Raw genomic sequence first — 21,661 nt, forward strand, 5'->3', positions numbered from 1 at the left:
CAAATTTAAGGGGTTTTAGGCGCCATATGTGCGACGTGGCGAAAGTGCGCGCCAGCACGGGCCTCATCTTCAAAGCGATATGCGATGTTTGCAGAGTACGCGTGGCGCTTTCGACGTTTCGTTCGCGTTGAAGCGAGAGATGTACGAAGGTCAATTCGATCGCTGCTGATGCCGCAATTTCTCACTCCAGCACTTTGACAGCGTTTCCGCGCTCATCGAGCGCATGGTACCGTGCTTGTTGGTTTAGTTAAAACACAATTGGCGCGCTAGTTGGTTTGAACCCATGATAGAATGTGTAAGCGCGTTTGAGCGAGTACGTAGAAAGGAATAGACACACAGAGACAGCGCTGTCTCTGTGTGGCTGTCCCTTTCTACGTACTCGCTCAAACGCGCTTACACATTCTATCATTGTTAATTTACTTAGTTAGCGAATGTTTGCAAGTTTATAAGGCAGATAAAACTAATATCCTTTGTATAGTTGTCTACTAATTTGCTATCGCAATCGGTGCTTCGCCTTCCCGATGGAACTGCGATATTTTCTTATTTCATTTTGTCTTGTGACAGCTTATCGTCCGCCTCTTCGAGAAACAAAGCTGTAGAATTACAATTGTTTTATGTTTCAATGGCAATATTTGAGCTTCCCGCATAACTCCTCTTAAAGCGTGTGATATATAAGTGGGTATACCTCGATACACGATGTATCAATGGTACATGGACAAGCGTACATTTTATGGTTTTCCGGTGACAGCTTATCACCGGCTAACAAATGTACAAAGCTATCGTTTGGCGCAAGAAGCAACTTTTAGTATTGGAAATTTTTCACTTCCTTCGCCCATTGTATAGCGAAAAAGACCTTACAAAATCAGGTTACATGCACATAGCGAATAGTGTTGCACATTCTATAGCAAACGCGAACAACAGCGATTACGCTGGCATGCACGATAAGTGATATTTAAATAGCCGACGCTCTTGACACGACGATCACATTTTCGTACGACCGGCCACTGTGCTCGGTGGTTGTGCTTCTAGTGTTGCTTGATTTGCTTGGCACAGCTTCGTCCATTACAGATTCACAGTTATGCAACCGTCTGGCTCTTCAAAGTCACTATAATGTGATATCGAGTAGAGGTGCCTTATTGTTCACTTTACTCTCTGTGCAAGCCAAAGCCCAATTCGTGAAAACAACGTCGACGTCGCCTCGGACAAGCGAACTATGCGCAGGCTTCACCGATTGCCACCGGAGTACAAACTTCGACCCGACAACACTAGGAAAATTATGGTCAAATCAACAAACCACAATGACGACACTAGTATCGCACGCCGTGTTGTAACATACCCAGGGAGCCACCGACCTTCCGTGGATAATAATTTGAAGATATGGAAAGCTGGCTGAAAAAAAAAATACGATAGGGTCACTACGTTTAACAACTGTAAACGTGACAGGTTGCGGCATGAACATGTCTCATTGAAAGATGCCACCAGAACTTGCTTCGAGGATGTAAAATGCACGCTGAGAACGTGAGACTTGCTTCGCAGCTCCTACCTAGACACCTTTCACGATTGCTGGGCGCCAATGAAAGGGTAGAAACTGTAATAAAATCTCGTATGCAGCTACCGAAATGAGAATATCAAAATTTTCAGAGAACAAATGACTCGCCTCTTTCGATACACTGACCCAACGACGTGCCTGAAGAGAACAAAGTTCGCTTGGTCTTGCGGGGGGTGCAACACTACTTCTTCACTGAATTATTTCGCAATCCGCCCAACATCGTCATCGATTTCTCAACGGAAGCAACGACCATCGAGAAGACATTGCTAATGGGCAGTAGGCAATATAACCGCCAATTGCTTTCGCCGAAGTGCGAAGTCCAGGCACTAGTCTCATGACCTCCAGAAGACCAGCTAAGCCACTGTACGCAAAGAACTGAGGAAAATTTTGTCGGCGTCACAGACTTCAAGTGGCTTCGATCTTTGATATCGTCGGCGAAGAAATCCAGTCGTCACTGGGGGTTCCTGAACAACCGTAATTTCAGCAGAAAGCAATGAGATACTCCGCTGTCGCACACCATCTCGTTCCCCCTTCGAGGGCGCGACAGAGTTCCGTGAAGCCGCCATTTCGTCGCCAACCACCGCCGCAGCCATCTCTCCGCCCGCCGGTTGGCCCGTGCCAACCTCAAGGAAGACGGACGTTTGGCGTGCTCCCGAGTGTCGCCTGCAGGCTATCGCAGCGGAGAAGCAGGGTGCGCGGACCACCATTGCCCATACCGCGAGTTGATACCACGAGGATTCGCAGTCAAAATGCCGTTTTTGTTGCAAGGTGGACGGCGTCATCAGATAGCCCAGGATACCTCGCAGCCGCTCAATGTAGTAGACGAGTGCCCTGTTCGCCATCGCCATGACGCGACCTGTCGTCGGATCGCCGACAGTGCACTAGTCCGACCTGTGGCCGGTCTGTGAGCTCATCTCCGGAAAATTAAGTTGCAACCGATGGAGGTGTGGTTGCTGTTCCCCGAAATACTGAAGCTCGTCCACCACTGACGACAACGCTGCGAGAGCCACTTTAACGATGTAGCAACGGCACGCCGCCATCAAGACGCAGCTGCGAAAGAAAAAACAGGCCGCCTAAACAAAATATACGTGGCGACGTAATGACAGCCGGACAATGAGGCGCAGTTGTGAACCGAGTCCGCGAGCTAAGACAAAGAACCACCGACCTGAGCGTACTTCTAGACTGCCTCACTGTCATCGCTTTAGTAGACACGGGACCCGACTACACTTCGTCATATGTCGAACCTTCGCCGCAAAGTTAGAGAAAGCTGCACTGAATGAAAGGGTTCAAGTACTCATTAAGCGTCGTTAGAGCCCTTATGAGCTTACGAATACATAGCAATCCTGTTTTGAATGAACTATATCCATTACTATGGGCAGCGTACGTGTGTAACCAAGTCATTGGTTTTTGCTTGGTACCAGGCCACAGAGGCATAGAAAGCAACGTAGCTGCTGACGAAAATCCTGCATCAGCAGCCTTCAGTGATACAGTTATAAACAAACCCACAGTGGCCTCAGACCTGAAACCATTCTCATGCCACGACTTGAGAAAGCATTCGCAAAGCCAGTGGGATAGTGAAGTATCAAATAAGTTGCACATGATAAATCTAAAAGTAGAGAAGTAGATATCCGAGAGTACAGAAAGACACAAGGAAGTGCTTCTTTGTAGATTAAGGATCCGGCATAGCAACGGCACCCACTCTCACATAGTTACCGGAAGTGATACTACAACATGTAGTAGATCTGGTAATAGCCTTACAGTGATCTATGTCCTTCTTCGCGGCTCTGAAATAGAAACAAATAGGAAAAAACAGCGCCATGCACCCCGTACGGATGGTAAATCAGCGAAGCTGAAATGTGCGGCCCCGGTGTTTATGTTGACGTCGACGTTGTCGCTCCTCTGCCTCGCGGGCCCGAACCGCCGGATCCTCGGCCCGACGTCGCCGCTGGAGATCTCGCTTGGCCACGGCATGGGCGGCTGCCGCTTCAGCTGAGCGAACTAGCTCGGCCGCACGATCTGCCGGATCGGCCCGACACTGGCGCTTGCGCTCCGCATCGAGGGCCCGAGAGGCGTTGGCGCGACGCCGACGAGATCTCTTCCGCTCCTGCTCTCGGTGCTGTTGCACGTAGGCCAACTGCTCCTCGGGAGAACGAACGATGCGTGGCCGTTTCATTGCCAAAAGTCGGAGAGATGCAGCTGCGTGCGCGCTCAGCTGCGAGACAGATACGAAGTCAATATCGGCGTAGCCAATGGCACGCCACACCTTCATCCGGAAGGTTTGTGTGGTGGTCGGACAGCGAGCGTTTCGCCTAGACATGTACAGCTTCGCTGTAAAAATTCTCGGCGCCAACCGCGCAAACGCGCCATTGCCACTGCTCACACGTTCGTCGTGGTCGTCTTCATCCCCTGATGGCTCTGTTCTGCAAAACAAACTATCATCATCAGGGATGGCTCGAGCGTCGTGATCTTGCACAGCTGCCTCCATTACCGTTTATGATTCCAGCGTAGAATTTAACTTCTGTCGTCGTGATGAGCAGGCCGCGTTTACGAGGGTATGAGCCATTGCTGAAGTGGTATAGCTTAAAAAGGTTTCTGTTATGCTAAAATATATGTTTACTCTCTCGCTCTCTTTCTCTGTGTGGTCGGATCGCGAGCGTTTCGCCTAAGCATATCCAGCTTTGATATAAAGGCTGCTGTATAGCGTCCCTGTATCGTGAGCACGTACCTCTCCGCCCAGCATCTTTAAAGCGAAGCTGTATATGGCTAAGGCACTTCCGTCGTCCGCGAACAACCCGCGAACTACCTCGTTGGCGCCCCTCGGCGCAACCGCGCGAATGCGCTCGTGCCAATGCTCACGCGTTCATCGTCACCGTCGTCTCCTTCTACAGGTGGCTGCGTTGCCGCTCATTGCTTGAAGGGGTATGAGGATGGAGGAAGGAAAAGATAGGAGGGAGCATTGCGTCACGCAGCCAGCCTTGGCAAGCGAACGCTCTTTGAAGCCACCGTGGCGCCCCAACGCGTCACCTCTCCCGCCGAGATCACGGAGGAAATTCGAGATTTGCCGAAACCTTTGGTTACCAGCAGTTTCTATTCGGTGCGCGCTTGACCGGAAGCTGCTACCTGCTCAGAAGGGGCCCTCTGTGGCTTCTCAGCTGCTCTGCCTGTATCATTGGTCGCATTTTTCTCTGGATGCTTGTTTCGCTTCGGTCGTTTCCTGCAAGGCATGTGTTCCGCGCTTTGGGCGAGTTGTGAGAGGTTGACAATACAACGCCAGCGCCTTTAGGCTACACGTATACTTCGGCCGAAGTAGACAGACCGTTGTGAGCGATAATAAGCGACAGGCATCTGCCACATTCTTGACCGAGGCCTCGCCCCTGTGCACGTTTCCCTGTTAGGCGAGCTTTATTGACTTCCATTGTCGCTGGATCAGTGGCATCTTACGCATAAAAGTTTTAATGCATGCGATTTATCGCATTGCGGGAGCGGAGTCATCCTTGCAGGTAAAACGCGGTGGAGCTTATTGCCTTAGATGACGCCGACTCCCGCAAGAAACGGTGAGTTGTATTTGCTACGTACTATGTGTTATGCTGTTCTCTCATGAAACGCGGTGCGTTGTCAATTTATCTGCTCCCAATAAAAGCAGCAGCCACTGCAAATAGCGCTTGTTCCAGCTTTTGGCGTTTGAGACCAATATACGGCTGGGTCATTCGGTCTCCGCTATGTTCCCAAGCACTGGCCCTGCTTCGAATTGTGCGCGCTGCGAACGCGAACCAGCGGTAGATTATCGGACGCATACGATGTTATTAAAAAAATTATGAGGTTTTACGTGCCAAAGCCACGACCTCATTACGAGGCACGCCGCAGCAGACTCCAAAATAATTTGGGCCACCTGAAGTTCTTTACCGTGCATCTGAATCTAAGTACACGAGTGTTTTCGCATTTCGCCCCCCTCGAAATGCGGCCGCCGTGGTCGGGATTCGGTCTTGCGATATCAGCCCAACACCATAGCTACTAAGCAACTACGGCGGCTAAAACATAACGTGTATCAGCGAACGAAAGAGAAAGGTGCACTCCAATTCGTAAACTAAACTTTACTTTATCCCTCAAACGAGAACTGACCAGTTTACGAAACAATTTGTAGTCTGCCTCTATAAGTGAAGGATATGCGTGCTTAGTTTCTGAAATGACAGCAGACATTACTATGCAATTTACTGCAACACGAGCCCCAGCGCACACTTACCTCAAGTGCAGTCAGCAGTGTAGCAACGCCGCGTACCTTTCGGAGAGGCCTACTACATTTGCTTTCTTCAACTTCCGACACACTTATTGAGAGGCATTTTCTGTGATGCGGCTTGCCGATCGGACACGTATAGTGCAACACTGCGATTCGACGCCACAGTCGAGAGACTTGAGCGCGGCATAAAGCAAAACTGCCGCGGTGGTAGCCGTGTTTTTGTTGATTTGAAGAGTTTCGAAGGATTTCGAATGTGTGCTCCCGAAACCGTGCGTCTCTTGTACTCGAACGTGGACGTCACCAAACTCAACACTGAAATCGCTCTCGAAGGAGTGCGGAACGTCTACCACGCTTGAGCAGTCGACTCCTAGGTTGTATAAAGGTTTAGCGAGGAGTTTCCTGCGTGCGCAGGCCAAGGGGACTCGCTCATATGACGCACGTAGTAATGGGCAATCTTCCGCACGCAATGGTGCTCGCCCCGCGACAAGCCCTACATGCTCACGCTATGCATCCAAGAGGCGGACTCTTCAACGGTGCAGTCAGCGTGTTGTGGGAGATGAGTATCGGGAGGGCAATGCATTCGATGCCGTTCGCCTATGGATTCAGTTTGACATCCCTCACACCGGCCACATGGTCAACTTCAAGGCAAAACCGCTCACACAATTGGCTTGCAGGCGTGCCATCAAGATCAAGACCGATTGCGTGTCCGTAGATTTGCGTACCGCCACCGCCACTCTGGACAGAAAGACGGTGCCTGGCTGTCGACGCAAGCATTTTAACGTGGTTCAGGTCAGTGCCGTTACCGTTCACAAGTCGCACGGGGCCACCTACTCGGACGTGGTGTACGAGTAGGAGCATAGGCACTAGCCTACACACGAGCATAGCAACGTACAAGCTGGTCTACGTTGCCTTCAGTAGGCGCCACGTACGTCCACCGGCTATGCCTTACCAACTCCAAGGTATAGATTACACCTTCCACGACGCCCGCGAGAACCTGGACCACGACCTGCTGCACGTGTTTCGGCGACTACATAACCGCCACCTTTGTGCCGTCACCTAAGCGCGTGCGACTAGACTCGCCGACCCGCAACATACCTTCTCGCTGGCGGCTCTCAACGTCTGGTCGCTGCGTCTGCACGCGGCGGGCGTGGTGCACGACGCCCTACACCGACCGGTATCCCTCTCATGTATCTCCGAGACGTCGTCCGATTTCTTCGTTCAAGTGTACAGCTACACCAGCGTCTCATGCGCCCTCCGAGCCGACTCGCGAGCTGACGGAGTAGCCATATACGTGAGGAAAGACGTAGCCGCCGCCTTCGGGCCGTACGACATTTGGTCCACCTCCCAAGAACTAGAAAGGGCGGTGTGCTGTGCCGACGCGTGTGCCGTGAAGGCCGCCGACGGGACGCTCGTTGCCGCCATGCACGTTCGTCCTGCCTCTTCCAAGTGCGACGTAGAGTACTTCAGGAACGACCACTTTGTATGGCTGCTCGATCAGGCCGACTACGAGCAAACTCCAGTGCTCGTCGTTGGCGACTTCAACGTGGACGTGTCGCGGCCAGATGACGATTGGCTGCCCTTGTTTATGTCCGAACTGTTTGGGCTACAGTGGTGCACCGATCCCATGGTGCCAACGACCCCGAGGCGCTTGTGTTTCGTCTTGACCTTCGAAAATAAGCTGTTCATCGTCGTAACCGAACCCTTGGCCGTCTATCATAACGATCAAAAAGTTATAGCAACTTGCGTGAAGTAATAAAAACACCAAAATATTTATGTATCTCTGCGTTGTACGTTATACCATCACAGCTTCGCTGGCCGTCCACTTTCACAGACTGGGGTGGCAGATGAATTTTTTCTCAGCAATGAATTGATTTTTAATTTTAACAAGGTGTTGAGCTTTTTCACAGAAACTCGCACCTTAAAAATCATTTGGCCTGGATATTTGTAGCACGGCCTCCCGTTGGAGATTGTAGCTGCAGTAGAAGCATACTAGTAGAGCACGTACGCGACTCTCGGCCCTTGCGTCCAAGGGCTCTGTTGAGGTACTAGCGCTACTGTAACCTATGCGTATTTCTTAATCACCATTCCTGACAAATATTTTATTGTCATATCATAAACCACTAATCATTGCCATTATTTTAGTATATTCATATTCTAAGCAATATACAGGCACTTATTTTAGTCTCCTTTAAAACCGTGTTACAGTCTTTGGCATAATTATTCCGTCATCACACCATGCATTTGGCGCTTTTTGGCCAGAAATGGTCATTGTGCCATTAAAACCCATTAGTCAATCACTAAGACAATGGGGATCACGCCGTTAAAGCTGGTTTGCGGTAGGAACCCGACGACGACTCTCGACTTCATGCTACCGCACATCACCGACGAAGATAATCTCGACGTCGCGGCCTATCTGCAACAAACCGAAGAGCCAGCAAACGATGAACGCTACGTGGAATACCAGCCCGGCGGCCGTGTTTGGATTTGGACCCAAATACGCCGGCATGGACTCAGCAAAGAGCTACTGCGGCGTTATTCCGGGGCCATACAAGGTCATCCGGCGCGTTGGCGCACTCGCCTATGAGGTTGTTGTGAGCTCAGTTTGGCGCAGGCAAGGAGTACACGTTTTGACGCCTTCAGAATGGACAGTCGACTTGCTTTATTCTAAAGTAAAGGAGGTTTGCCGAGTGGCAGTCATGGCGCTCCAGTAAGGCAGCCGCTCTTCAGCTTTCAAGAAAGAGCAGGGGCAATGATCCCTTGGCGAGGAAACCTGGATTTCCGGAGCAAGGGGCAATGACCCCTACGGCGGGGACAAACTAACTGACGGACGGCCACTATAATATCGTGCCCGACCGCATTATGTAATCACGACGGTGCGGCGCATAACTTGCAGTCATCCACGAAGTGTGACTTGAACAACTATGCGCGCGCGAACCAACTCTGACTCTTTATTTCTTTATTCTCTTGTTACTTTTCTTTACTATGTGTGATTTTGTTTGTTTGTTTTATTTTGTGTTATGTTAGCAGCATTGGGATGATGTTTTTTGGAGGGGGACATTGACAAGCGTACGTTTCAGTGGTGTTCCGGTGGCTGTTTTTGACCGGCTAACAAATGTAAAATGGTATCGTACGGTCCCAGACGTGCCGTTTTGTTTGAAAACTTTCTTTAATGTTGTCGCCGATTCTATAGCGATAGAACGTTTGTGTAATTAGGTTCCATGCATAAAGTAAATTATAGTGCACATTACAAAACGAATATGAATGGGAGCCACAGCGATTACGCGGGAATGTACGATAAGTGATGTGTAAATAGCCGAAGTTCTTGACCACCGGATAAGTTTTTTCACGGAAGAATATTGTGCCGGGACCCCTATCGTTGAGCTCCGAATGTTACTTAATTTGTTGGGCACAAGCTTGCCGAATTAACAGCTAGATTTGTGAGTCCTAGTTCTGATACCATCTGATTTTTCCCATTCACTACGACGTTACAATATGGTGATGTGTCCACGGTATAGTACGTATCTACGGTATATAAAGCGTATCTTCGTAAACGAGCAGCTCAGTGCGGACGACGAACACGGATTCGCGGAGCACGAAGGCTGTGAATCCTTGTGCGTCGGCTGTTTCGCGTTAACTTACGAAGATGTTAACTTACGAACTCGCCCAGCTTGCTGTTTCGATCCGATATAAGGCGCATCCCAGAGCGCATTCGCCATCTACAGCAAGTAAGCAGTAAATAAAGAAAATTGCAAATGTCCTTTATTACAACGCAAACTGCTTTCAGATACCGCCAGGCCCGAAGAACGAAGATGACATGTCGCCCTTTGGAAAGATTATTGTGGCTGCGTTGTTCCCGTAAGTGTTGCTTACTTTTGAAGCTAATCGCCCGTGAATGGAAGGATTGAGAAAAAAATTGAGACTTTTATAACCGAAAGGCATAATTGTAAAAGGGCATGAGAAATGCAAGAGAAAGCAAAGGCAACTTGCCGCAGGATTTAGTCGAAGCCATCACCCTACCATGTGGCACCAGCGGTCTGAAAGTGTTTTCATTCAGCGCCATGGCAGCTAGCGGAGCTGAATAACACTGCCAGGGCAAAGTTTTGCACATGCACAAGTCCCCAAGAAAGTGGACGATAGAACAACCACCACTGTAGCGCAGCTGGTAGATACTCCGCATGTCATGTCGATGGTATGGGCTCGTCTCCCTTTGGTGACCAGTTGTATTTTCTTCCATTTTCATTTTATTATTAATGTTACATTTCTATAAAAGCAGCATATTTTTCACTTTCTTGGTCTCATTTCCTATTGGCGTGAAATGGTTCTTGTTACTCAAACATGAAGTCCTGCGCTCTGCTAGGGTACCTAGGCATGATCCGCTGGTTCGACAGGCTGTTTAGCTTTTGTATCGCATAGTGCACGAAACTACATAACCACCTAAACAGAACCCATGGGCCCTCGCTAGTGGTGACGGTGACTGCGTGCTTTCGGTTTCTGTCTCTGTGGTGGCTTCTAGTACGCTGGGGCAGTAATCACTAGCTCAAGATATTGTCACCTGCCAATGAAGCAATGAAACAGAGAACATACCAAAAATTATATTTAAGCATACTTTATAATTTAATATACTATGAGGTGCAAAGTTACTTCCCACGGAGTTTAATCAAAACACTGTAAAGAAACAAAGTGCCGGTCCTGAATGCCAGTCGTTGTGGGGATTTTAAATAACATGATAAAGAGGTGTCAAAGAGAAGTGAATTATGGAAGTCATCCACATGTGGCTGAATCACGTTGGATTTAGCCGAAATAGTGGCATTCTGTATACAAGCGTTTGTTTAGAAAGAAAGACTCGTCATCACGGCCCTGTGAAAGTGGATATCCTGAGAAGCTGTTGAAATCCACCACTACAGCTCCTGAGGGGCGTATGCAATGTGTCGGTGCTTCAGAGTAACGGTAGTAACGGCAGTTTAAAGTAATGTAGTAATGGGAGTAATGGTAATTTTTACAACATGCATCCGCTAGTCGTATTTCCCTTTCTTATTTTCTTTGCGCTACTCTTATTTACACCGCACCTGGGAAGTCCTAACTATGCGCTGCCTACACATAGCAGTGCTGCAACAACAATGAAGTCAGTTTGTAGCCTGGTTCTTTTGCATACGAAAGGCTAGTGACATCACTGCCCACATCGCAAACTGCCGTCGCCGCGGCAGGTTGCACAACAGCGATCTTTACCGGGAAACGTATACAGGGCGCGCTACGTGTTTCGTATTGTTATCAGAAGCGCCTTATCGTCAGTTATGTGGTTCAGATGCTTGTTTTCCGCTTGTTTTTGATTGAAACGAATGATGTTCTGTATGCTGTGTGCCAGATTCCAAAGAATGTGCGCACTTTTCGTTTCACTTTGCTGAGTGCTTCAAGCCTGTTTCACTTCTGCCGCGGGTCGCCCCGGTATATCGCTACCTCCGGGATCCTCGGCCCACATTCTTTCCCTCGGACGCGGACACGAAAAATGCGGGCCAACGAAAGGCTCACAGCTTCGCTATAAAAGAAACAATAATTGGATAAAGGGAAAGTTTTCTTTCGATGTTACAGCAGAGTACAAATAATGGAAACTTTTTGAGGACGGTGACTACGTGCTTGCGGTTTCTGTCTCTGCGGTGGCTTCTAGTACGCTAGGGCAGTAATCACTAGCTCAAGATATTGTCACCTGGCAATGAAGCAATCGCTGCACACATTGCAATTTCTTGAATAAAAACAGGTGAGCAAAACAAAAACGGTAGGGAACGAAAATTCTTAAATGCGTCGCTTTCAAAACATTCAACCAGGTCATTACCTCAACTATGTTTCGTGCAACTTAAAATGCAGCCTTTTTCGAGAGCAACTCCGTGGAAGCAAAGACATGGACTCCGCATTTCCAGAGCTCAGGCGTGGAATGAGGTGCAAGGATTTGGTGACGTACCTCAACACCTGCATCACGCGTGGGTAAGCTCGATCGCATTTAAAGCTACCATAGCCGGTGATTTATCGCCCGCAACTGAAGCGTCGTAGTTCGATTTGAAAGTCAGTAGATATGTAACAAAACGAAAAGGTAGGTGAAAATTTTGTATCCTTGCTCTTTTAAGTAGCTTATAGTTTCTACACACCCCAGTATGAACATTTATTGTAAACAAGATAAAACATATTTACAAGCCTGTATTGAAAGCATGACGAACCTTTTATTCTGGTAAATAACATTGTACGCAAGAAAGCTATTTTTGATGTTTGTAGTTAGGTTTCTTCGCAGCTTCCATAGCTGTAAACTTAATGCGCTTTCATTACCACAGGAAAGGTAACATTCTCTTAAAATTTTAGTAATAGACTTATTCAATCTATGGACACAGGTGCAAGAAAATCTTAGTCATACTTTCCAATTATAAGTTTCAAATACCCGTGTGAATGCGTAATGCGCGATATACCGCCGAAAATTTACCCGAGAAGCACAGGAAATGTTTGCAATGTTACACCGATATTATGAAATGAAAGAAATGGATATTTTGAAGTAAGCAACTTGCTTTCAGCTAAATCGCCTACGGCAAGTTAAAATTTCATATACCTAGCACATCGGTGACGTAAGCTATAAGAATGCCTTTCTGCCTAGTAGAAACAGCCTCTTTCGGGTACGCGCCAAAACTGCGCAAAACGTCACACTCTGTTACACTCGTTGCAGCATATCTCTCCCATTGCTCTCAAGATGTAATTCGTTAATGGCCAAAAGAAGTGCAGTGGCGATTTGCAGGAAACTTCGAGGTAAATGCGTTATAATTACATGGGACCTCTTTGAGGTCCCGGATCCATGACTTTAAACCGCATTCACCAACTTACGAAGTGTCATTCAGGAGCTCACTCGACACACGTGCCGTCTTTTCAAGGAGGAAGGTGCGACTCACGGTGGACCAGAGCAGACCACAGTCAGTTGCACTATGTAGATGTATATAACTAAACTACTACCAAAATTTCTTGAAATATGCTCCCGAACACCATTCAGCTTAGCGTAAGCCTATAAGCTTATAGAAAACCTTTGATGCTGAGGCACAGAAAATGCCTCGTGGCTCATCATAGAGTTCTTCCCCGATGACGCCGCAGAAAGAAGGACGTCATCCGTCGTCGCGTCTTCATCAAGTCCATGATCAGCGTCCTCTGGGTGGATGTGGTTCGAGTCACCGTCTGCACCTTGGCCTACTACGGTTGCCTCTTCGCCAGGGTTCCAGCACTTGAGTGAGTCTTGATTTTGTGTCGTTAATTTCATCCATTAACTTGTATATTCAGCTGATCGCGGTCGCGGCCACGGTGATTACCGCGCAATATCGAGGTCCGTGGCAATCTATAATTTTCCGTCGCTACTGAAAATCACCGCAAGTTCTACACAGAATTTCTCTCATTTACTTATCAATACTTGCAAAGCGCTGTAAAGCTCGCACATGGGATAACATACCTAATTCTGCCATAGCACTTTGTCATACAGAGGATGCGGGGCGCTCAATAGAAAATGCCAAAATGTACGACTTGAAGGCCACGTAAGGATTAAAGGTAGCCAATGTCAAAGTAAACATGTGCATCCAGTGGAACGTAAACGTGTGCAGAATTGGACCGCAGAACATACAAAAAGAACGAACATACCCTAACGTGTGTGCAACACGTCAGGGCACAGAAAGTGCGACATCGATAAAATTATAACTCAGTGCAACCCAATGCCACACGAATATGTTCGTCATTCTGACAACTCAAATTGCGATTAAAGTGCCGGCATAAATGAATTCACCGATTGTGAACAAAGAACGTCGCTCGGATGGGGAATTCCAGAGCTCTACTATAAATAGAAAAAAAAGAGTATTTAGTGCGACAACGCTCAAAAATTGGTAAATGCATTTAGCGTTGTTCCTTCCACTGGAGTGACTCCCAAAGGACATCAAGTGTTCGGTCTTCGTTTAGTTTACAAGATCGCACTAAAGACGATAAGTAAAGTTCAGATGCCAGCTTCCTCTAGCAAGCTAGTTTAAAAGATAGTGTGCTGGCGTTAACGTGCTTTTCTCACCATACTTAGATAGTCTGAGAAGAAATTTCCACAAGGGCATATTACACAGTCTCACGAAGGGCCCGGCTACACGAGTAGTGGCCTCAAAACGTAGGGAACAGGCGGCACAGTCCTATATTCTCGCCCACATCAGTGCGTGTGCTACATCCTGCGTGCGTTTCATGCTCGCAGAAATGTCCACCTTACTGACGTCTACAGAGTTGGCCCGGGTGTGCAATTTGGCACGCTCTGATACTCTTCGGTGTCGGTAAAATTGGCGAAATTTTAAGTTGCACAACATGGGTTCTAGCGTTTACGTCCACGTTGCCGTCGAGCACAGTAGAAGATGGTCGCTGCAGGAACATGACAAAACTACTTATACACAGTTCCCCATGCTTCGAACTTCTATGCGATATTAAATATTTATGTAATTGCTTCCGAGTAAAATTGGTAAAAGAATTGAAATTAATGTGCAGTATATTGCACAAGGGGTCTCAGGAAACTGTACGCTGGGAGCATAGGCCAGAACACCAAGCCAGCCAGCCGCGCACCCACGTGTTGCTGCGAGGACAATCCAGCATGGTCCACTTCACGAGGGGGAAAAATTACCGAGAATGAAGAAATTAGACCTGCAGCAGTTCTTGTATATCATGAGAGGAAGAAAGCCAACAGGCATCACAGGTTTTTCTGGCGCTAAACTATTTCACTATGAAGGAATGAGGGTGTTACCACGACCATGGCCAGCTTCTGGAGAGTTTATGTGCGATTCGCTCAAAGTCATCCTCCTCCGCGACAACATTGCTGGCGCTTTCGAAATATGCGCACATTCACCGCTGCTCTCCGACTCCCTGCAGAGCGTCTAACGTTGCAGAAACAATTAAGTGCACATGCTGCGGCATAGCATTGGGGTTCGGGCCACCACCTCCCAACTACACATTGCGGCAACAATGCGAGCTCGAATCAATGTGGGGGCAGCAGGGAAAGCTTTGATTTATACGCTTGCTTGGCGACCCTTCGCGCGTTCAGCAGACGTCCTTACTTGGCAACTTGCAATGACCTATGTGTTCAACTTAGAGTTGCAATGAAACTATTGAATATAAGGCGCTATCTTGTTGTCCCGTCTGCATGCTTTAGAGATGCGTATTAGTCGACTATAGAGACGCATGTGTCAGACAGAAATTTCTTGTTTCTAAGCGGAGATGCGCTGACTGTCACCACTTTGCGCATCACACTGCCGCGCTATAAAAGCCAGTTTGCTGAGTTTTGAGCTCCTCGTGGGCAAGCGAACGCGTTGAGACACTTGGCACGTTTTCATTCGACCTTACCGAGGCGCAGTCAGAACGCAGGGAGAGCTTGCATGGACAAAGTACGCGCACTTGACACAGGTTTGCGAGGATGACATGGCGTTGGGGCAATGCACTCTGCCATCACGCAACGCCTCACGCTCAACTGCGGCAGCTGGTGTTTCCTTTCGACAGCTCAGCTCCGTCTAGGCGCGCTCGTGCCCGGCATTCCGGCTCAATTGGTTCGATTGCATTGAAGAAGTTGGATGCGGCGACAAAATCCCACAATTGCCTACTAAAGCCTAACCATTATTTGCCACCCGAAAGGACAAGGTAGACACGCATAAGCTATAAGAAAAGCAAGCAAGCAAAACGAAGCAATAACGAACTCCCAACCGAGCCAACCGATGCTAACTTATTAGTAGATAATTGTCAGAATTTCTGCAGCTTTAAAATGTTGACGCATATATATGCTTACCCAACGAGAAATCATGTCCTTTACGTGAGACAAATCACTATAAATAAATTAATATGTTCATAAGAAAAAAACGTTAGTGGTGATCAGTGAGCATGATTAGGAGTGATGAGGGCTGAGATGAGTCTTATCACTGTTGATAACGGTTCGACGCGGATGGATAGGATGCAAAAGAGCGATAAGGACTTCTAATGGACGGAGAAACTCTCATAAGGTTAATAAGCACCGATAAACGTTGTTAAGGGTACGATCAAGTCTGATAACGTTGAAGGACCGATAAAAGTTGATAAAGGTTGGATAGATAGATAGACAGATAGATAGATAGTACTTTTATTCGTATCAATTCTCATACACAAAAATCAGGCCTACCAAAGCCTCACCAAGGGCTTGAGTGGCAGCGCCTGGCAGACAGCGAATATTAGCAAAACAAAGAATAGAGATATTGCAACAAACTCGACAAGCAAACAAAAAAAAGAAAATTTAACAACTCAGAGAGACAGATATGGAGACATAACTATTACAACATCAAAAGGGATGAGAACAATATGGAATTAAGATAGTAACACTCGATTAAATAATTACGGGGTAGGAAGCAACGCAGAGACGTACCGCAAAATTTTTTTCAGGGTGTATTTTGTTCTCATGCGGAATACACTAGGTGGCATAATATTGAAACAGGCAGGTACATAGTATTGACGTGTGCGCTTTCCGTACCGGGTTGAGGAGCGAGGAATGCAGTAACGGTATTTTGGTCTTAAATCACGTGCAGGAACATATGGAATGGTGAACTGACTGCACCAAAAATGTTTAAGCGCAATAGTTTCTGTTAATAAAGCGTTAAAATTTTGAAACTTTAATCTTCTGAAAATATCAATGTTATTACCGATGGGCAGGTCGTAGGCAATATTTTTTAAAAGTAAACGCAGAAGCGAATTCACCCTGCGCTGCCAGCGAACAGTGCAGTGACCATAAACAGTGATTCCGTATCTGAGTACACTATAGGCTAGAGCGTGTGTAACACATTTACGGACAGAAAAAGGCATAAAATATCTAATATTATACAGGACACAAGATACAGCACGAAGTCTTTGACAAACGAAAGAAAGGTGCGAGTTCCAAGAGAGATCACTGTCGAAGATCAGGCCAAGATATTTGACCGAATGCGCATATTTTACTGGAACACAGTTACAATGAGAACAGGAGGAAGTATGCAAATAAACAGGATCACTCAACTGAAATTTTTTTTGGATCATACCAGATATGGTTGATCAGGACAGATAAGGATTGGTAAGATTGGATCGATTGCAATATGGTTAATAAGGTACGGATAGTGTCCGATAAGCTTGATAACAACAGATAAGGGTTGATAAGGATTTTGCTGGTCGGATCAAACTTCATAACATTGATAATGACACTGGACTGCATGGAGATCAGCAAGTGGCACAATGCTTACGCATACTTAGACAACTCCCAGCAAAGTTTCTACATTAATTTTTTACGTGTGTTAACAGTAAACACAGAAGAGATGCGCTGATTGAATACTTGTGCGCATTCAGCTATCATCATCTCTCGTGAGCAACGGTGAAGCACGATTTTACTTTGCGGTGAGAAGGCGCCAAAGTTTTCAAGCATCAGTGCTTAACCTATTTAGAAGACCCGCTGCGGTGGCTGAGCGGCTATGGTGTGGCGCTACTAAGCACGAGGTCGCGGGTTGAAATCCTGGCCCCTGAAGCCACATCTCGACGGGGGCGAAATGCAAGAAAGCCCATGGCTCGCGCATTCGGGGCACGTTGAAAATCCCCTGGTGGTCAAAATTTGTCAGGAGTCCCCCACTACGGCGTGCCGCGCAATGAAATCGCGGTGCTGGCACGTTAAACGTCATAACTCCTTCATTCATTTCGATCTGCAAAAGGGCAAGCAAGCCAAGTACGGACGTTGGGAATCTGTAACCTCTGTGCGAAATAAAACAGTGAATGTTTTATATCTTTACCAATGAACCGTCACTTCAGTACGTGTGGCTATCCGGAATACCTTTTACAGCATAACATGTTATGGGCTCATTCCCATAGCCCTTTCGGTTGGCGATGTTATCCACCGCCAGTGTCCGTCGCAGATATCGCCGGGAATGCGACAAAAAGATACCCAGTTTCCGCCGGGATCAAACCCCGGCCCGATGCACGGAAGTCAGGTACTCTACCAGTGAGGCATGCCAGCGCTTTTTATTTTTCTTACATGGAATTATGAGTACTTTCATGCGAAAAGGATTTACGTTGCATTTAGACGCAAATGAAAAATAAATGCACATATGCTAAGCAGTCCGATGAAAGTTCATGCGAAATGCATTCAGCAACGGTATTAAAGGGTCCAAGCACACTACAGACTTGACCAACTTCTTCTCGAAAGACGTACCTTGTGAAGTGAGGTGGCTCGGCATATTTCTCCACCATGCAGCCTCTTCGTGATCAAGTCCTGATAACACCAAGAGGTGATATGGTGTATTACTGATCGTCTTCTTGAAAGGAAGGAAGCGGATACTGTACGATGAAAGGAAGTTCTTTCTTGATAGTTTTTCTTGTAAAATGTCCCAAAAATAAAAGGCGACACGACAAAGAATAAAATAATGTTCTGTTGTCTCGGGTTAATTGCAAAGTCTATAATTTGCACTCCTGTGTACATATAATTCTTTTGCATGAAGCCATCTTTGAACTGGCAGCGTGTAAGTGTGCCGCTTAAGAAGAAACGTTTTCGCTGCTGGCGTTATACCCTTTTTACGGACACTGCAAGCGACAGCATTACTGAATAGAGACAAATGTGGCTTTCGATACATAGGTTCAAGGAAAAGTTATCTACAAGTGCTATATTTAGTGACGTTCGATCGCTAGCTTTCAGCGGAAACATGCCTCTAAAGGCGCTCTAGCGCCCGAGGAGACACGCTTTGCAACATCCGCGGCGCGTAGCGTCGATACGTGTAGACTTTGCATTGCAGTTGAATATTATCACACCAGGTGGCACGCCATCTAGCAGCTGCATGCGTAGCGGTGCACTCTAGATAGAGAAGGTTTGAGAAAGGAGAATAAGCTTAAGCAGATCTATACAAAAATGTCATAATGTAAAAAGAAACATGTATAGTATACCTAATTACACAGGCTGGCTAGGTGATTATGTCAGTGCCCCGTTTCAAAGGTGACGCCAATGAATTATTATTATTATTATCATCATTATTATTATTAGGTTCGTGTCGTGCTACTTTTCACGCGATGTGAGAGGCGCGCCGCGTAGCGTCGATACGTGCACACTTTGAATGGCAGTTGCATATTATAACACCATGTGGCACGTCATGTATAACTTACTTAGGTAGTCGTACAAAATAGATAGAGAAGGTTTGAGGTAGAAGAAGATTAAGGAGATGTATACAAAGATGCTATAACAAAAAACATGTATGACATACATCATTAAATCAAGCAAGCTTGGTGCTAGTCACTGCCCCGTTTCAAAGAGGATGCTAATAAATCATTATCAGCATCTTCTTCATTAGCATAGTATCCTGCCACTTGTCACGCGGTGACATGCGCACCTCGTAGCAGCGATACGTGCACACTTTGCATTGCTGTTGAATGTGATTACACCAGGTGGCGCGTCATGTAGCAGTTGGATAGGTAGCGGTACAAGGTAGAAGTCTTCATGAAGAAAAAGAAAGTTATGGAGATGTGTAAAATTTAATTTAATGGTAAGAATGTGCAGCATACCTCATTAACTCAATCAGGCTTGCTGATTGTCACCACCTCATTTCGAAGGGGATGCCCATTATCTCATTAAATACTCATTATCGCCATTATCATCATCTTCTTCATTAGCATGGCATCGTATCGCGTGTCACGCGATGCGAGATGCGCACCGTGTAGCGTCGATACGTGCACACTTTGTACTGCAGTTGCATATTATTACACCATGCAGCACGCCATGTCGCAGTTGCTTGTATAATGGCATGTGTACAATCAGAACTCGATGGCAACCAAACGTCTGTGGGACGCCGCTCACTAGGCGCTATTAGGGTGAACGTCTTGAAGGGCCAGCGCAAGGAAACAAAGACAAAATGCAAGGAACACACAGATTCTGCTATATAAAGTTGTATTGGCTGGAGAAGTTTGGAGTGAGGGAAGTTCAGAGTAAAATTAATTTTAAGAACTACTGATCACTATGGAAGAAAATAAATGGGTTGCGAGAGTATAGGTATTTGCACAGGCAAAACATTGACTCAAAGTGGAGGAAAAGAACTAGGAAGCTCACCAGCAAGTATGCGACCGGTATGGTCAGCAACATGGCAATAAAGAACGTCAAACGCAAAGTGAGAGAGGCTGAGACAATCTCATCGGTGGCGACAATGGAAAAAGAAATCTACTATGAGCAACTATCTCAAAGGAAAGAACTAAATTAGGCAAGAAACAGTATATGATAATTCAATTGGAAGCTCTTCTTTTTTCAAGCAAGATCAGAATGCCTTAGAGGGCGTAGTTATAAAATGAGGTACACCAAAGACAAAGAACCATGTGCTTGCTGCGGTAAAGCTATGGCAATCATGGGCATTTTTTGTTACAATATGAAGATATTGTTACGGTTAATGTGAAACTGGCTTTATTTAAGGGACGAGATTGATGGTGAAGTCAAGATGGCGTCCCGAGGCTGCACACGCTAACGTCTTCTTCCTCTTCTGCTCGCCCGGCTCATGCCGTAGCAGTCCCCGGTTGCCAGACGAAGCCCGCTGGGCAAGTCCAAATCACTCGGAAAGCGCAGGGTGAAACCGCTTAAGACGGGCAACATGTACTAACTGGGTCTGGCTAGACCGACGACCAGCGGACGTCAAGCGTGCCACCACGTACGTCAAGTCACTCAAGCGATCTACAATGACGAATGGGCCCGTGTACTGGGGTAAAAACTTTTCGCATAAGCCACGTTTACGTTCCGGAGTCCACAACCACACAAAGTCTCCTTTAGCGTACGAGACAGACTGGTGTCGGCTGTCATAGCGCTCTTTCGATCGGTGTTGCGATGCCACAGTACGAAGGCGAGCGATACGCCGGGCTTCTTCGGCAAGACAAAGCGTCTTGGCAACAGAGTACTCGCTGTGAAAGTCAAACGGTAGTATAGTGTCAATGCAGCTTAGCGGTGAACGTGCGTAAAGGAGATAAAAAGGACTGTAATCGGTCGTCTCATGCTTTGCAGTATTATAAGCATAGGTGATGAAGGGGAGTACGTCATCCCAGTCCTTGTGATCGGAAGATACGTACATGGCCAGCATGTTAGTTAGAGTTCTGTTCGTACGTTCTACAAGCCCATTTGTCTGAGGGTGATAAGGCGTTGAATGACGGAACTGTGAACTGCAGAGACGAAGCAGTTCTTCTACGGCGTCCGCAACAAACTGACGACCGCGATCGCTAATAATGACACGGGGGGGACCATGTCGAAGAATAATGAATCGAAGCAAAAACGTTGCAACGGACACAGCTGTTGAAGATGGTACGGCCGCCGTTTCCGCGTAACGGGTCAGATGGTCGACACATACGATCACCCATCGGTTGTCGTTAGATGATCGGGGAAATGGGCCCAGAAGATCGATACCCACTTGTTCAAATGGCAGGCGAGGCGGCGGCAGAGGTTGGAGAAGACCTGGCGGAGCGGTCGTAGGGCGTTTGTAGCGTTGACATTGGTCGCAACTGGCGACGTAGTGCTTGACTGTGTCCCGCATTTTGGGCCAGTAAAAACGCTCCTGTGTCCGGTTCAAAGTTCTGATGAATCCTAGATGGCCAGAGGTCACATCGTCGTGCATGGCTCTTAGTATGTCCGTTCGCAGACTCTGCGGCACCACCAGAAGGAAGCGTGCGCCTTTAGCTGAATAATTGGTCTTGTAAAGCAGGCCGTCGTGGACACAAAATCGGCCAGTGGCTCCAGGACGCGATGCGGCTACAAATAGAGGTTCCAAACTAATATCATTTTCCTGCTCTGCTTTGAAAGTCGTCGAGTCTGGGAATGTAGAAGAAATGGGAGCAAAACAGTTATCAAAATTGTCTGCATCACACTC

The 21,661-nt window shown here is 47.1% G+C and overlaps 1 protein-coding gene across 1 annotated transcript in view; it reads left to right on the forward strand.

Moving 5' to 3' along the window:
• The window catches only part of LOC142592648 (multidrug resistance protein mrp-7-like), a 226,056-nt gene that overhangs the window by 75,152 nt on the left and 129,243 nt on the right, over positions 1-21,661 (forward strand). The window contains exons 6-8 of the mRNA XM_075704207.1: positions 9,568-9,638; positions 11,643-11,759; positions 12,900-13,031. Coding sequence (XP_075560322.1) covers positions 9,568-9,638; positions 11,643-11,759; positions 12,900-13,031 — 320 coding nt within the window. The remainder of the gene's footprint in view (positions 1-9,567; positions 9,639-11,642; positions 11,760-12,899; positions 13,032-21,661) is intronic.

The sequence above is a fragment of the Dermacentor variabilis genome, chromosome 9, assembly GCF_050947875.1.
Source record: "Dermacentor variabilis isolate Ectoservices chromosome 9, ASM5094787v1, whole genome shotgun sequence".
NCBI lineage: Eukaryota > Metazoa > Arthropoda > Arachnida > Ixodida > Ixodidae > Dermacentor > Dermacentor variabilis.